This window comes from Taudactylus pleione, unplaced genomic scaffold, assembly GCF_031769625.1.
Source record: "Taudactylus pleione unplaced genomic scaffold, aTauple2 ptg000864l, whole genome shotgun sequence".
Classification (NCBI taxonomy): Eukaryota; Metazoa; Chordata; class Amphibia; order Anura; family Myobatrachidae; genus Taudactylus; species Taudactylus pleione.
The window spans coordinates 1,348,323-1,366,395 of record NW_028285266.1 but is presented as its reverse complement, the minus strand read 5'-3'; the positions used below and the strand labels follow the sequence as shown (position 1 = coordinate 1,366,395).

The following is an 18,073-nucleotide window of genomic DNA, read 5'->3' as shown; positions in this document are numbered from 1 at the left end:
CGAGTCTAGGTGGCGGGTGTTGGTTGTTGGAGGTTACATTGGTCGGAGTGGATTGTTGGCGGGAATTGTATTTGGCTGTGTTTGGCGTTTTTTTCTGTGCGTTTTTTTGGAGTTTATCTTTCCGTTCGCTTTTTTTGGTGTTGTTCTTTTATTTGTCGTGTCTTTTTTTGGTAAGTTTTTGGTCGTCTTCCTTTTGTTCAATTTGGCTATCCTTCTTTTTTTTTAATTTTGTTCTCTAATTTTTTTACAATTATCCTTTGGTAGGTTTCTTTTGGCTCTGCCCCAACGACCTTTTTCTCCGGTGACTTATATATCCTGTATTGGTAAGTTTGGATTTTCACTTGTTTATTAAATGTTCATGTCATTTTTTTCGCATCTTTTGTTCACCTTACAGTTTTAACCTTTGGTTTTGTGTTTCCTAAATGTCTGAACTAATTAGCGCATTTTTGTCTGCTTCTTTTCTGTATTGTAATTGCGAACTAATTAGCGCATTTTTGTCTGCTTCTTTTCTGTATTGTAATTGCGAACTAATGAGCGCATTTTTGTCTGCTTCTTTTCTGTATTGTAATTGCGAACTAATTAGTGCATTTTTGTCTGCTTCTTTTCTGTATTGTAATTGCGAACTAATTAGTGCATTTTTGTCTGCTTCTTTTCTGTATTGTAATTGCGAACTAATTAGCGCATTTTTGTCTGCTTCTTTTCTGTATTGTAATTGCGAACTAATTAGCGCATTTTTGTCTGCTTCTTTTCTGTATTGTAATTGCGAACTAATTAGCGCATTTTTGTCTGCTTCTTTTCTGTAGTTAAATTGGTTGAGATTTACCGTTAGCAATCTTGTTTGTTTTTTGGGTCCCAAATTGTGGTAGTCTGCGCACTGTCATTTTGCTCTTTGGAGAAATGTGTGTTTATCCCCTTTTATGTTTTGTATTTTACCAAATTTTGATTCCTAAATGGCCAGCCAAAATGTTTCCATTGTTCGGTTTTTTTTTTTTAGGCTTGATAAATCATGACAATACCCCGGCATGTAAGCATCATTGGATTGTATCGTAAAGATAAGTATTTTTTTTTGGGGGGGGCAAACAAACCTTACATTCAATTCTTGCCATTTCAGGTTGATCTTGGTCGGATTGTTGTGGCCATGCTCCCGGAAGCCGACCAACCTCAATCTCGTCCCAGGCGTAGGCATCGTAGGTGTGCAAGGCCCCAGATATATCGAACACGTGTCACCCTTTTTGGAATGCCCGATGATGAGGTGTTAAGACGCTACCGTCTTCCGCCCCAAATCCTCATAGACACTCTCTCATTAATAGAGAGTGATCTTGAGCGTCAAATTGACAGTCCTACAGCAATACCACCACTTACGCAATTTATGGCGGTGTTACATTTCTGTGCCTCAGGATCCTTTCAAACCATGGTGGGAATAGTTGCGGGAATCTCCCAATCCTCCTTTTCCAGGATCCTGAGGGCTGTGATGGAGGCCCTTTTCAAGCACCTCCATCATTTTATTCAAATGCCTTTGGATATGAGTGCCCTTAGTGTGGCCAAGGCCAATTTTTACCAAATAGCTGGCTTCCCACACATCATAGGGGTTGTGGATGGTACTCACATACCACTTCAGCCTCCAGCACGGCTGGAGGCTATTTTTAGGAACCGCAAACACTATCACTCACTGAATGTAATGGTGTTATGTGATGCCTCCCTCCAGATCCTGTCCCTGAATGCAAAATTACCTGGGAGTGCACATGACTCATTCCTCATCCGGCAATCAGGGATATGGCAAAAATTAGACAACCTACAAGCTGGTGATGCGTGGCTTCTGGGTAAGTGGAGACCTTTAGTACATAACAATGTTAAGCTTGATACACAGTGATCCTGATGTTGTCACTTCTTTTTCACAGGAGACAGTGGCTACCCTTGCATGCCCTGGCTGCTCACTCCTTATTTGGCTCCCACACCAGGGCCACAAAGTAATTTTAATTCCGCACTTACAGCCACCAGGCAAGTGGTGGAGTGCTGTATCAGCCTTTTAAAAGGCCGATTCAGATGCCTCCACCGCTCTGGTGGCGAGCTCATGTATTTGCCGGATATGGTTTCGAAAATTGTGGTCCTATGTGGGATATTTCACAACATCGCCATAAGGAGTGGTGTCCCAATGCAGCCAGAGGATGCCTTGGCTGAGGATGGCCCCCCTGAGGTTGGTCAGAGGTCAGTATGTGGGGGGGCCATACACGATGATGTGGTGGCCAGATATTTTAGGTAATTATTGGCACAAAAGAAGTTATTTGACACAATGTGGTAAGGATTTTTGGAGACCATCTAATTAATTTGTTTATTATTTCCCATCTTCTGTTTGATTTCATAATCTTTTGGACTGAAACGATGACTACTTCCTGCTACCCCAAACAAACCTTCATGGGGACACATTGGATATATATTCTGGACCCAATATTGCAACGCCACATTTGTGGAATCATGTTGGCATGCTCATTCGTCAACCAGTTCTTGATTTATCTTTATTTTTTTCTTATGGTGTTTTATGGTTTTTACATTTTGATATCACTGTGTGTATTGTTTGTGAGCCAACACTTTGGTTTTTTATTTATGTGGTGAATAAATTTTTTGAATTTGTAATTCCCAAAATTTTCTTGAACATTACAAGCAAGTGTAACCAGGTTCACCCACGTTAAATTTGCTTAAGGGTTAATCCTGTAATGTCGCAATTTGCACAATATTTAAATATGCTTTCTGGGTCCAAACCAACACCAAAAGGTATTATGTAGAATCAGTATGCTTTGGAATCTCAGTCTAAGCAGGTTTCCCCCAAAATTGGAACATATAAAATGTAAAAAGTGAAAAAATGTAAACCAAAAAAATGCCCCAAACCGATTGTTAGTGTTAGCTGTTTCATGTGCCTGTTTTCTAAAAATCAACAACACACAATCTTAGTGACATTAGTTGCAAATACTTGCTGCAAGAGTCTACTTATGTAAGTGTAAACAATCTAAGATTTGGAGACAAGGAATGAGACTGAACTCAAAATTTAACTTTTTATTTATGAAAAATAATTTGCCCTGAAAAAAAATAAATTATGGACGCAGGATCCCTGCCATACGATCCAGGACCAGCAGCAGGCCGATCACGTGGCCCCGCATCACTTGTACGCACCCGGCTAGGTCCGCCAAACGCCTCTGGTCCTCTGTGGGTTAGAAAATTGTGGGGCTTACTACATAATTTAAGAATCTCCCAAAAAACACAAGCAAAAGAGAGTTATCAAAAAATGACAATAGTGTGACCAAAAGCACATTTTTTTAAAAACCCAGAAGGCCCAAAAAATGGACACACAAAACTCCCCCCCCCCCAAAAAAAAAAAACCAGACAAACAAGTTTGACTGTTTTGCCATGTGGGATATGGGTGTGGGGAAATCAGCAGTAAAATGTAAATACAAACAGATATATAACAAAAATTTTGCCAAACCAAAAAAATTAAAAGGCACAGAGACAGGATTAGATCAACACATTTTAAACAACAAAATAGGATAAAAGGGAAACATACCATTCTGAATGACAGCTGGCCCCGAAACAACTCCCTCGTCCTCCTCGGAGGTGACCAAAGTCCCAAAGGAGGTGGGAGGGGTGATGACCGATTCCGGCGATGGGGTGGTCAAGAGAGGGGTGGTTTGAGGGGAGGGGGAATTGGGATGGAGGGGAAGTAGCACAGAGGGATCGGCGACAGGGTCTGGGCAGGCTGGGGAGGAGGGGGAATTTTGGGTATTTTGGGGAGAGGATGTTTGGCTGGGGGTTGGGGAGAGGGGACGAGGGCGCCTTCTTTGACGGCGATGACGCCGTAGTCTTCGCTCTGCCCCTAAATGATGGAAAACAAATTGAGGTTAGTTTAGAACATCACCTTGTTAAACGCTAATTGTTGAACCCCAAAAAATGAAAACATGCACATGCAGATATGAGTACAAAGAATAAACAGGCCGGACATGAAAACATGCACATGCAGATATGAGTACAAAGAATAAACAGGCCAGACATGAAAACATGCATATGCAGATATGAGTACAAAGAATAAACAGGCCAGACATGAAAACATGCACATGCAGTTAGGGCCACAAAGATAAACATGAAAACCAAAGTCAAATAAACTTACTTTCCGCTATCTGCATGCGAAAGCATGCCAGCAAGCGGGGCGTCCGCCGTTGAAGGTCGGACCACCTGCGCTCCAGCTGGCCGATCTGGCGGCGTGAGCCGAAGGAACGCAGGCGTCCACGTACCTCCGCATATGCGGAACGCTTTTCTCGATTGGTGATGGGGGGAGGCTGGCTGGTGATCCGCCTGTCCATCACCTCTGTTAATACCAGGAGCTCGCGCTTGGTGAATGCAGAGGCTCTCATGATGGCAATGGTGTATTTTTAATAAAACAGTTTTAATAAAGACCAGAAAATAATTTTGATTGGCTAATGTATTTGGGTAATTAACAGGACCCATTCTATTGGTTAGTGTATGAGTCATGTGTTTGACAGGGCCAAAAATCTATTGAGAGTTATGATAGGCTTGATGCACTGACATGCGTAAGCTAATTTAAATAAAGAAATGAACCCAGTAAAATATGCGTGGGTAAAAACAAAGAAAACAAATGGATAATTGGATCAAACATGTATTTTGACAAATGAAAGCGAATGTTTAAGCCGTACGTATTCTGCGGGGAAACACAAACACGGACAAGAGTAAAGTTTATTGCATGTCAAAAATTTTTTTAAAAAAACAACATGTGAAGAGCAATTAAGCTCATTGATATATTGATTGCCATGATACGATTGAGGGAGGTAGGCAGAATAAACGAGCAGGTAATCGGAATCTGACAGGCCCACTTCCGGTTTGGACTTGTGCGTGCGTTCCCTGCAGGCCACATTGGGGATGTACGCTCGCTATTTGGCTCGCTCGTTAGGTAGAGGAGGGGTCAGTAGTCTTTGGGGTGGTTTTTTTGGTGCGTTCGAAATTACGTGCGAGCGCTAAAATTTACATATTTCGGCACGTACGCCGAACGTACGATCGGCGATTTGCGTCCGGCTCTGAATCAGGCCCTTAGTCAATAAATTACTTTTGAAAATGGTACTTCATACTGTAATAGTGATTGAATTTGTTATACCATATACTAACCCTGACCCCAAAGTAGAATAATAATATTATGAATATGTTTATTATTAATATTAGAATATTAATTACAATATAGTTACTACTTTTCCCACAATCATACTTTTTTCTCACACACATTACTAGATGAGCAACCCTTAGCTTAAAATTATGATGGTTCATAAACTTATAGTAACACACTACAGTCAATATTGTGGCTACTAAACATTGGTGCACATACGTATTTTGTAGTAGGAATGTCTATCGTAAAGGTTGAAAGTTGAAATAGGCCTGGAACTTTCACTGTCCCCTCACTGATATACTGTATATACTACAGTCAAGGTTTTTTGCAAAAAGGTCCCTTACCGGTAGATCTTTTTTAACTGTCTGCTTTAGTGTAAGTGGCTCTCCTTGTGATAAATTTCAAAAACCAGCTCCTGGTGATATAAGAGATTTGAATATCTCAGTATTTTATAAAGGCTTAGGGCTATGTGTAATTAAGAGTTTATTTAGGTAGGTACATATACAGTTGTTGGCAGCTTCCAGCTATTTACCAGTATTATTAGCTCAATGGTCTCAGGGTAACTGGTAATTACACAAGTTTACTTATTGGAGTTTGCACAGGATAGGTCAGATACGGGAAAGGTTGAGAATTTTGTTTTACACCAGCCTTGAGCGGTGTGGTCAAAAGGATAATATAGAAAAGCCAACTAACTACATTAACAGCACCAAAATTGGTGAATAAATTTCTAAGGTTGGCGGTTCTCTCCAGAGTCAGAACAACATGGTATATAGCTATAGAGAAAGAAGACTCTTTTTTGGGGGCACTCAGAATGTGTTTGATAATATTAAAACTTAACATTTAATAGTTATAAAAACTAAAATAAGGTTTACATACACACGAAAAAAAAACATATATAACATATATTATGTAAAATAAGGTAGGAGTACAGTACTGTGTTCAACAGACCTAGGTCCTGAAGAGAGGGTTAATTGGGCAAATATAAATGCCACACTCAATCAAGAGTTCAACAATATTTTGTTTATAGATATCTAGAGGTATCAAACGGACGGACACACTGTGCCTCAACATTCGTCGTTATTTAATAACTCACCATAAAAAACAGAATCAATTTAATATAATTACCCGTGTAGGAAATAACAATGCAATATCCACAGTGACAACCCACTTAATGCATTAATGACATTAAACAACTCCTAACTAATTAATCTTGATATACTAATACACAGAGTCCACTATATAGTAACCACCTTGGAGGCTTTAAATGGGATCAATATTCATCCAATTTGCTGGTTTTGATGTTAATACTTTGGCTAATTGGCCTAAGAACAAGCAGCTTTTCAAGCAATATTATGTGCATGGATGAATTACTAACAAGCTTCAATTGCAAAGTCTGGTAATTGGAGACTGAAGTACTGTGCTTACTATTGGCTTTTGCATGACAATTAACACATTCTCCACATTGCATGTATTAACATCAAAACCAGCATATTGGATGAATATTGATACCATCATTAAAGCCTTCAGGATGAGCACTAAATAGCGGTGTTTGTATTAGTAAGTGTGTGTCTTAGAAACACCTGCAATGAGTAGTTGAGAAGCATGATATATTTATAAGAGAGGAGTTTAGGTTTCAACGGAGAATACCAGTTAACCATGAAGTATACAGTATGACCAATACTTACCCTGACCGGTTATCTTATACTCTCAGAGATTCTATATAATATCCTGATGCGACCATCTTGATTTCAAAGCAGCTTATTAAAGTTTTTACATTATAGGAGCTTATCACATGTAAATATACGTGCATACCATGATGCGCACGATATTACCATGATTTATGGGGGTGAACTAAAGTGATTCGACAGCTCATTAGTGCATATATCAATTACATTCTAAGGCAGTGTGTACTAGTATAGTTAAGAAGGAGTAGAATATTACACGCAGTGACAATAATAAGTATTTAATGATGCTTAACCGCAACACATAGGAATATGGTTACCATTATGTGTCTTATATTGGAATAAGGAATTTATGTATTATATTAATTTAATATATGGTCGTGCCAATTGAGCAGGTATAATTACTTAATCTATACCTAGTTACATATATCCAACTAATATACATACTGTGGTATGTTTCAGAATACATAAGAAACATAAGACACACAGAGTAACGACTGTTTTATGTGAAGGCTCATAAGGTTCGTGATTCACTACTAAATAAAAGAGACATAGATTCTCTGACACCAAATAATAATATAAAAGCAGCATTCAGCGAGTCAAGTGTCTTGATATTTTAATTTCACCTTCTATCTTTGTTCACTATCTCTTCTATCTATATTATTTTAATCATATTTCACAAAACCAGGTTTTAATATATACCAATAAAGGTTACATTTTATTATTTCTAATTTGTATTTGTGCGCCTACAAAGGACATTCTGCTTTCTCATCTCTTTTGAGATATTGATTTGGTTCTATTGGTTTGTGTCCCAGGTAGCACCCCCAGACTATTAAAATGTGCTTGAATTAGTCGATTGGGGTTCCATAATAAAAGTTAGTGCAGTGGTTCCCTTCCCCTTTTCCATTATAATTGAATCTGTGTCTTAGAAAATCAAGATTAATTAGTTAGGAGTTGTTTAATGTTATTAATGCATGAAGTGGGATGTCACTGTGGATATTGTATTGTTATACCCATTATATGGAATTAATTGTAATTGTTTTTTATTGCAAAATTAATAATTATATGTTTATGCAATAATAAAGTCATTAGTTAGACTGATAACGCTCCACGGATTTCCCTTTTTTGATATAATTTATTATGGGTTCCAGTAATTCCCTCTATAGGAGCAAAATAGGGTAGCTGAAAGGAAGAACAGAGCCCTGTCTTACAGGATCAGAGGCATGCTATCTTGACTCTGGATTATCTAATAAAATGGACTCAGTTTAGCGAGGGAGGGGGGCAGTCGCCGCATACAAGCTGACTTGGCATGGCTTTTGCTGAAGCCCTATGGAATAATGCAGTGGCATTGCTAGAATGACGTGCAAAGGAAAAGCCAACATTAAACATACCACCAAAAAACAAATGATGCAGTCATGCACCATGGATGACATCACACAGATAATGAGGTAGGGTATTCCAAAAGGGAAACCTAGGGTAAACCAACTGTACGCCTTTCATATAGAGCTATGTTATTAGTATATGTGAACCTAAATTCCTGGGAACACTTTCAGAAAGGCAAGGCAACATATGGGGAAAAGTGTCTGAAGAAGAAATAAACTCCCTGCACGACAATCAAAACTGGATACTCACATTCCTGCAATCAAGGAGTTAGGCCATAGGGTCTGAAGATGGGATGTAATTATGATCCAAGCAGTCGTTTTGCCAGTACCAGAATCCTGACACAAGTCAGAATCCCGGCGCCAGCATCCCGACCACTGACATCCCGACGTATTGGAGTTAGGTATAGGGGTTAGGGTTAGGCACTAGGGGAGGGTTAGGGTGAAGATGCGGGGGGGAGGGTTAGAGTTATTCTGCGGGGAGGGAGGGTTAGAGTTATTCTGCGGGGAGGGAGGGTTAGAGTTAGCCTATATACCAGTAGGCATTGTAACCAAGTCAGGATACCGGCGTAGGGATTCTGATTGCCAGGATTCTGTACCCAACCCCTGAAGACAAATGTAACATATAAAAGGTTTTAATAGGACCCTTGTCACTCATCTTCTACATTAATTTATGAAAAAGGGTATACATTTGGAGACAACTTGGCGCAATAATACTGCAGCACACAATTGTTCTATAGGTTACACCCCTATAACCTTATGGGAAACAATCAGCTACTTAAATTTGTATAGAAACAATCAAATGCGTTGTATCAAATAATACAGGACACAATTCAGGTGTATACTCTCCTTATTATATGAGCCCCCAATGATACACGATGTTCTCCCAGTGGCAAACGAACACCAGTAGATATTCACAACATATGTGGAAAGAGAAATATGGAAAACATAGTGCAGTAAAACAAAAATAAATGTATTGTTTTCACATATACTTAATAAAACCCCAAATATATTGGGTAGATCCACATTTAAAACATCAAACAAAGTTTCAGATAAGTACAAGGTGGAGGTTTACCAGAAGTCCAGAATCAATGGGCATATAGAGAGTGACGTAGGAGGTTTCCGGACGCCTCAATGTGGAACTTCTCCCTGCTGGAACCAACTGGATAACTGCAACAACATAACAATGATCTCTATCACACCTTTGTCTGATGTAATAGAGATGATTGTTATTTTGGTGCAGGCATCAAGTTGATTCCAGCAGGGAGAAGTTCCACGTTGAGGTGTCCGGATAATTCATAATATTAGCACATTATTGCATCTATAGCAACCACTGTGAGATACTGTAAAACATTATATCTAAAATCATCAATTACAATCATGCATTGACTGAAACTGAGACTAAGATACTAAGATACTAAGATTAGAATGAGGGGGTCAAACAAATAAATAAAAATAATTATATTTCTAACAATACAATTCAAAATTTCAAAGCATTTAGGCTGCAAAGTACTGTATGTATTAATAGTATCCAAAATGTTTTTCTTTAATTTCATTTAATCCATAGTGAAGTGCCATCACAATGTTGCAAAGTGCACTATACCACGCATACACTGTACCTACAATAATCTCCCTGCTGTGGGAGATGTCATGTGCATACTGTAGATGACAAACTCTCACAGCAGGGAGATGATGATAAATACAGTTCCTGATTGAATTGCAATTGAAACATACTTGTATTTAGTGACCACAAGGAGGCATGCTTTGCTATAGTCTTACATAGGAGGAATTGTGTCAGAGGTATGAATACAGCAGGTACAGTACCTGAGCAGAGCTTAAGGAAATGCAGATTTACAATTGACACACAAACCAGATAGAGATTATTCAGGGCTGTTCATAGAATCACCACATCCATTGCAAAGGTAAATACTATCCAGTTCCTATGGGACTCTTAGTACAAAGGCTACTCTACCTTTTTGAAGCACTTGTTCAGCATTACTGTAGTGATTCTTTAATGGCATTCATGCTTCATTTATAGATCATGTGTGAACCTACAGTAATATAGAGATTACATTTCTGTCAGTGACCTTTTGTATAGAATTTCTTTTCAAGGCAGAATACTTTTTTCATTTCCTTAGCGTAATAAAATATATTGTTTTTAAGTCATTCCTTTGGTATTTGATTGCTGCCATATTGAATATACAGCATATTCTGCATTTGTAAGATACAGTATGTGCGCTGTAAATATAAATATCTCCCACAAATCTTTTTTCTGTTAATATAATTGCTTACATACCAGTATACATTTAGAGTTTTGAAATAACATCAACAAGTGAGGAATTAAGAGAAAATCATTTGTTTGTGTAATCTTTATATGCTAATTCATTTGTACTTATTTCTACAATATCTTTTTATTTTATATAATGAAAAATAATGACAACACACAAATGCACAATGTCACAAATCTTGTGTACATTTAACTGTTGGGGTGCAATGGTTGTAAAACAGCAAGATCACACACTTATAAAACAATGCTAATGGGAAAGATTTAGCGCAAGACACCCTGCGCAACCGATATGCCCCGAGAGATGTGGCATACCATATTTTTCTTTACATTTTGGGTCTTATTGGCCGGATTTACTCAGGCTGCGTACGGCATTGCAGTGGCTAATTTATGCACGCCCCTGCAACAGCGTTGAAACGCACTGGCAAACCTGTGTTTCGCCGACCACTCCCCCGTCACCACCCACAAACGGAACTTCCTGTCAATCACTCTGTGATGGGTCTGCGTTGTCACTGTGATTGCAGTCCCAATCGCAGTGGCCGGTTTACGTACTGTGATGCATATGCAGGAACAATCGGCCGACTACGCACGTAATCGCAGTTGCGATTGGTAATGAATCAGGCCCTTAGTCACATTGCTGAAGCAGCAAAAAACCATCCACAGTGTATTAGAGACATTAGGCTACAACTTTAACCGCACAGGGATTGGCTTTAGAAGTGTACAAAGTTTCAGATGATGAACAACGAAACTTGGCGTGAGAAAAAGCAGCAGCTGCTACTGGAATCAGTATGATTTACCGCCAGACCTAAGTCCGGAGGTTCAAATCCCACCGCAGGAAGACCGGAAGTGAAGATGCTGACGGGGTAAGTAATGAACTAATCCTAACCCTCTCCCCCCCCCCAACCCTCCTTTAGGGGTGCCTAACCCTAACCTCCCCCCTGCAAGTGCCAAAACCCAACCCCCCCTCCCGTAGCCTAATCCTAACCCTCCCGGGGAGATGCCTAACCGTAACCTCCCCCCAGGGGTGTCTAACCCTAACCCCCGCTTCCCCTAGCCTAGCCCTAGGGGCTCCCGGGGGGGACTTAGGGTTAGGCACTCCCCCCTAACCTAACCCTCCCCCGCGCAGCTGTTTACCTTTGTTTGGTATGCTGGGCGTCGGGCTCCCGGCATAGGGATAATGATAGGCATCAGGATTTCGATGCCTATAATTAGACCCCTGCTGGGATTTGACAGTCGGGAAGCCGGCAGTCGGCATTTCGACCGTCGGCTTCCTGACTACATACCTTGCTAACATGATAGCCCGTTTTATACAGACTCAGTCACACACAGATTACAAATGTAGCAGCCGGTGTTATCTAGCAAAGTAGTTTTGTCGCTCCCAGTTGTTTTGTTAATGCAAATAGGAAGCACATTTGGAGCGAGAAAGACGCTGGTAACGTCAGAGAGGGGCTATTTAGCACAACTGAAGCCATAGTGTATAAGGACACATCTGTACATGTAGACTACTTACTCTCATGATGCCAATTAAGATAAATGTGTATCCAGGGTTATTATCTGTTGTAAAAAAAAGAAAAGAAAAGAAAAAAAAAGAAAACTTTCATTGTCAGAACATTTATAAGACAGGAATTATTTTCTTACTAACTACGGAGTCTGTGTACTAAGCCTTGGAGAGAGATACATTGGGCGGAGATAAAATACCAACCAATCAGCTGCTAACTGTCACTTTACAGGCTGTGTTTGAAACACGACAGTTAGGAGCTGATTGGAGAGAGATAAAGTGGTTGTGATTTGGACTCTGAGAGCTCTGATAACCTGTATACTGATCCAACTTTTGTTCTGAAATTAAGATATCTAATATACTGTGAACTGATATCACTTGTGTTCTGGATTACCTAAATTGGATTGTTAGTGGACTTCCCTGTTCTATAATTATTTACTACATTATATCAACTTGTGCTTCATGCACAGACTGCTTGATTACATAGAGGTCTATGGGGCAGATGTACTAAGCTCTGAAAAGTGATAAATTGGAGAGTCATAAAATGCCAACCAATCAGCTCCTAACTGTAATTTTTCACAAACAGACTGTAACATGACAGGAGCTGATTGGTTGGTAGTTTATCACTTTCCAGAGCTTAGTACATCTCCCCCTATATACTAAGCCTTGGAGAGAGTTAAAGTGGGTGGAGATAAAGTAGCAACAAATCAGCTCTTAACTGTCATTTTTGCTGCATATTTTCTGCAAGATATCTAATCCTGAATTTATTATGTATTACAATAAGGGCCCCACCTGTCATAGACTGGCCATGGTAATTTTTTCTGTGTTAACAACATCACATGAGGTTTCTATGTTGCTGCGACCACTTTAATGTCCTTTGCTGTAGTTGAATCAGCAACTTTACGCTAAAGCTAGTAAAAGCCCTTTCCTGGTGTGCAAGTGTGCGTCTGAATGTGCAAGGACTGGGACATCCACTTTGTTTAGTCTTTAGAGACAACAGTCCTGCTTGGTGCATCTCTAGACACTACAGTGCCATGGAAGCACCATCAAAACTTGCACCTGTCCCGTGCTACAGTAGGTGTAGATTCTTTGTCAGAGTAGGGCCACCAATGTAAGCAATTAAGGGCGGAATTCAATTATTTTCATCACCTATCGCGCCCGACGGAGCTATTCTATTCTTGCTCCTGTCGGGCGCGATCAGCTACCAAGCGCTACATTTCAGCTCGCAGCCCCTGGGGGATGAGAGCTGAAATGTGCGAAAAGTGACATGTTTGGGCGCCAAAACATCACTTTTCGCGATCGCGCCCAGCACTTTGGTCGGGTTTAGCTGCTTTACGCGGCTAAACCTGACCTCTATGGGCACGATCTGCGTGAAAAGCTGGCACAATTGCATATCGGCCCGCGATCTCCTGTCACTTTAGACGGGAGATGCGGACCGCAAAATCAATTGAATACCGCCCAGTGACTCAGTTTGCAAACCAGTCAGTGACATGCCCGGGACACTCCCATAACACATTGCATCTTAATTGCCACCTCCCAGTTACCAACCATTAAATTTCCAATGCATGTCTGATACGGGAGGTAGTTCAAATGGCAGCTGTCGGGATACCGGTGCACAGAATGCCGGCGACGGAATCCCAACACTAGTCAGAATCTCTACGCCAGCATCCCGATAGTAGATATTGGGGTTACGGGAGGGGGGTGGGTTAGGGGCTAGGCACTAGGGGGAGGGTTAGTGTTAAGCACTAGAGGGGAGATTAGGATTAGGGTTCAGGGAGGGAGGGTTAGGTTTATGGGTGGGGGTTGGGTTACAGTATTTACCGGATGTTGTCCATATTTTAACCCTGTTGGGTTAAACGGATCCCGAACCCCAGCATCCCATAACCAACCCATCTGAGACCATGTGTCTCAATAACTACTGTCACTCTAAGCGCACACACCCTGATACACATGCGCTGTGCGACTACATAGCTACTTAGATACATGCGCAGTAGAAAAACATATTGGCATTGCATTGACTCTTTATTTGCTGAGCTATGTATAAAGTAACTCCAGGGTCAAATATATATTTGGCATCTATTATGACCTTACACCTTCAATCTCGTAAATCTTTAATTTCAAAAACCCAGAAGAAACACAGAATTACTAGCAGATTTTAATTTATTTCACTATTGTATTACTAATTTGTTGTAATTTCTTATTTTTAACTACAAAATAATATTCTGTGTTATAATCTTGGGGAGCAGAGAACTATGGAGGTGAAGCAGCGCCACTGAGTTACAGTATAAGGAGTGACCACAGTAATAGAAAGTGAGAGGGAATATTATTTTGTTGTAAATCAATAATGTGTATGAGGCAGCAATAGGTGGGCGCATGTACTTTATAGAGATAAACTGTAGGCTCCTCTAATGGGATGAAAATAGTACAGATTGACATTGTTGAAGGATCAAAACAACAATCACCATTGAGCTACAGTAGTTACATACTTGTCAGGATTCCCATTGTGATGATAAAAGCCCAGTGCATCTATAGTACCAGGAGATAACAACATCAATAGAGTAATTGGGGCTAACATGATGTCAGTGAGTTCAAATAACAAAAACACAGCAGAACATATACATTTGAATGAGTTCTATCTACACATAAGGGTTAATACATTAAACGGATAAATACTATATTTGGACTGGCAGCACAGAATCATATTTCTTAAGACGCTGCTTTGGCTGGGATGCACCCAATGCATTGATTTCATTTGCCATTGTGCAATCAAGGAAGCCTTAAAGTCCAAAAAATCCTGCTGTTGCCCTATGTATCTTGTAATATTAATTCAGTAAGTTATGATAGAAGACAACATTCAGCATATTGTACATACAGTTTGAAGACTAAGGGCCTTATTCAGCTTGGATTGCACGGCTGCGCTCGCACGCACCTGCTCGCTGCAAAAATATGCTAATGAAAGCAATCGCACGGCAACCGCAGCACTAAACTAAGACGCCCATCACTGTATAAAGCCACCCACTTCCCATGACATGCATCCGCAAGTCAGCAAAAACATCGGTAACATCAGAACCATTCGCACAGTTGTGGTTAAACTGACCCAAACTGTTAAACTTCCTGTTGCCATCTAGACCTCTGCCTGCCTATACAATCGCAGGGGCTTAATTATGCACACCCCTGTAATGGCGTTCACAGGCACGCCTGCATTGTGCCGACCACCCCCCTCTCCACCCCTAAATGGTCACTTCATGTCAATCACTATGCTGTAGGACAGCGCGCACACTGATATCGCTTGCCGATCGCAGCGGCTGTATCTCACACAAACATCAAGCGAACACAGCCATGCGATCCAAGCTGAATAAGGCTCTAATGGCGTTAACAAATTAGACCCGATAATTGTTAATGGATTCCCCGGGGCTATCCAATTAGTCCCGAAGTGCCGCCTTACGCCGACACATCGTGGTTTTTTATAGGACCAGATGTGTCCCCAGAAAAAAATCCACAACAAGTACAGTTTTTTTTGCCGCCGCAAAGGCGAAAACTCATAGGTCCGTGAACTTATCACAGATCCTATGTGTTTTCGGCTGAAATATCCTATTATTTCGCCTGAACTTTTAAGATAGGGAATAAAAAACACAGGCGAAAACCGGGGATGATCACAGGAAAATCCCCGTATTTTGCAGTTCACAGTTAATTGTATATTCCCCTAAGGGGTCTATGTACTAAGCCTTGGAGAGAGATAAAGTTGATGGAGATAAAGTACTAACTAATCAGCTCCTAACTGTCATATTTCAAACACAGCCTGTAAAGTGACAGTTACCGTAGGAGCTGATTCGTTGGTACTTTATATCCACCCTCTTTACCTTTCTCCAAGGCTTAGAGCCTGATTCAGACCCTTTCGCTAAGCTGCGGACGCTTGCTGCGGGCGATTATCGCATGTTTGCGCATGTGTATGCTTCAAAGTACACATGCACGAACCAGTCACTGCGGCTGGGAATTGTACGCTTGTAGTACACAGACTGGACGTTACTTTGAGTGACAGATAGCACCGTTTGTGGGTGGTAACTGGAAGGTGCTTGTGAACGGGGGAGTGGTGGTGTGAACGCAGGCGTGTCTGGCCGTCAAAACAGAGTTTTATGGGTGTGCATAATTAGCATGGATGCGTCATTGTACACATCACTTGGTTGTTTTTCAGCCTGCAGTGATTGCAGTGCTTGGTGTGGGGTAAGGTCTAGCTCAAGCGATGCGTGCAGCTCCGATGGCTCTCGATGGTTCCGATTGTTGATACACTTCCTGGAGATGATGTGCGCAAGTGGGCGTCTTAAGACAGGCTGGTGGGCGTCTGCATACACAAAGTGAACGCACGCCAAGACATAGTGGGCGTGCTTATGCTTTACCGTGCGATCACCTGACTTGCTGGGTGTGTTACGAATTTGCATAAACTGGGTGCGAGCGTACGCATCTAGCGAGCGGGTCTGAATCAGGCCCTTAGTACATGCACCCCGTAATTTTAGAAGTGTGCTGTAATAAATTTGTCCTTGCAATCTTGCCACTTCAGACTCTGGGGGAGAGATGTATCAACCTTCTTGAGATATAAAGTAGAGCAGTTGCCCATAGCAAGCAATCAGCTTATAACTGTCATTTTATAGACTGTGCTACATAATTGACAGTTAAAAGCTGATTGGTTGCTATGGGCATCTTCTCCATTTTCTATCTCACTTGAAGATTTGATACATCTCCCATCATATGTTCACATGACTAGTGAGTGAGCATTCAGGCGCATTCCCTGGTTTTCATGCTCTCTTTTTAAGCTGTTGAATCTGTTGTCACTGGACAATTATTTCTTGTGTTTAGTTATTGGTTGACTGATCATCTAATGAGGCCCATACATCAGCAATCAGAAGAAAATGATTAAATGATTCTGCGTTTGTTCCCCCTGATTTCATGATTCTCCAATCCAACCAATATGCACCTATAAATTACAGATAGTCTTCAGTGATTTGCAGATCATTTTCAGCAAATAATAGATCTGCCAATCATGAACTTCTCATCATTTTGCTAGTAATGGTCAGCAAATTTGCTGATTGTTACCATGCACTAGCAATCTAGAGCCCCGGTTGATCGGTGAAATCAAACATGTTGGACAACCTGATGTACCCATTCCGAATTTTTGGTCTAAATTGGCCTTCACTGAAGCCCATTTATTGCAGATATTTTTTTACACAATCATCTGCAAATCAGGGAATTGCCCCAACTGATTGCTTATGTATGAGCAGTGGCGTAACTAGGGTATTTGGAGCCCAGGGCAAATTTGAAAAGGGAGCCCCCCCACGACATGACGTCTGTCCCATTACCCACTGCAGGAGCCGGACGGAAGTCTGGCTCTTGCAGTGGGTGCTGCAGCAGTCAATGAGAGTCTATCTGACTCTCATTGGCTGCTGTTTAACACACGCATCGCCGCCAGACCATGGCGGGCGGCACCCCCGCCGCACCGCCGGTCCCACAGCGCCCAGGGCAGGCACCCTGCTCGCCCCTGCCCTAGTTACGCCACTGTGTATGAGCCCCATAAGACTGGCCCAGCTTTTTCCAGACTGTGATGGTCAACTTGTGACCATGAGCCTGGCCTGTTTTAGCATTTCCAGGGTCATAACTAGGATGATACGACCTGCGCCATGGCACAGGGACTGCAGGGCAGGGGACGCTGATTGGGCCTGTTAATTTACCTGTTTATTATCATTCTCACTTGTAGCTTCTTCTTCTTTTATCCCCAGCATCTCCTGGCCTCCTGTATCTCTTCCCTGGCCCTTCCCAATGAGGCCATGGCCCTTTTTCAGGTGCACTATCTTATGTCCCTATTTAAAAAATTGGGGTGGGGTCGGTGGCGCCAATGCTTTCTCTGGTACAGGACACCAAAAAGTCTAGTTACAGCTCTGATCATTCCTACCTACCCTGGCCACAGCCTGCACATTGATAACAATTTCTGTAACATTAACTCTATATAGACGACTGCTACCTAGTGATTTATGTTCTGGAGGGCTGTGACCTGCAGATTGTCCGCAGTGAAGCTCATGACTC

General features: G+C 41.3%; 1 protein-coding gene across 5 annotated transcripts in view; it reads left to right on the top strand.

Moving 5' to 3' along the window:
- The window catches only part of KCNIP1 (potassium voltage-gated channel interacting protein 1), a 557,205-nt gene that overhangs the window by 507,982 nt on the left and 31,150 nt on the right, over positions 1-18,073 (top strand). The window contains exon 1 of one of the 5 annotated variants that reach the window (XM_088458907.1): positions 1,009-1,820. The exons of the other annotated variants lie outside the window; for them this stretch is intronic. Within the exon in view, the coding sequence (XP_088315033.1) occupies positions 1,139-1,820 (682 nt within the window). The 5' untranslated portion in view covers positions 1,009-1,138. Of the gene's footprint in view, positions 1-1,008; positions 1,821-18,073 lie in introns of those variants that run through there. 5 annotated transcript variants of the gene reach the window in all.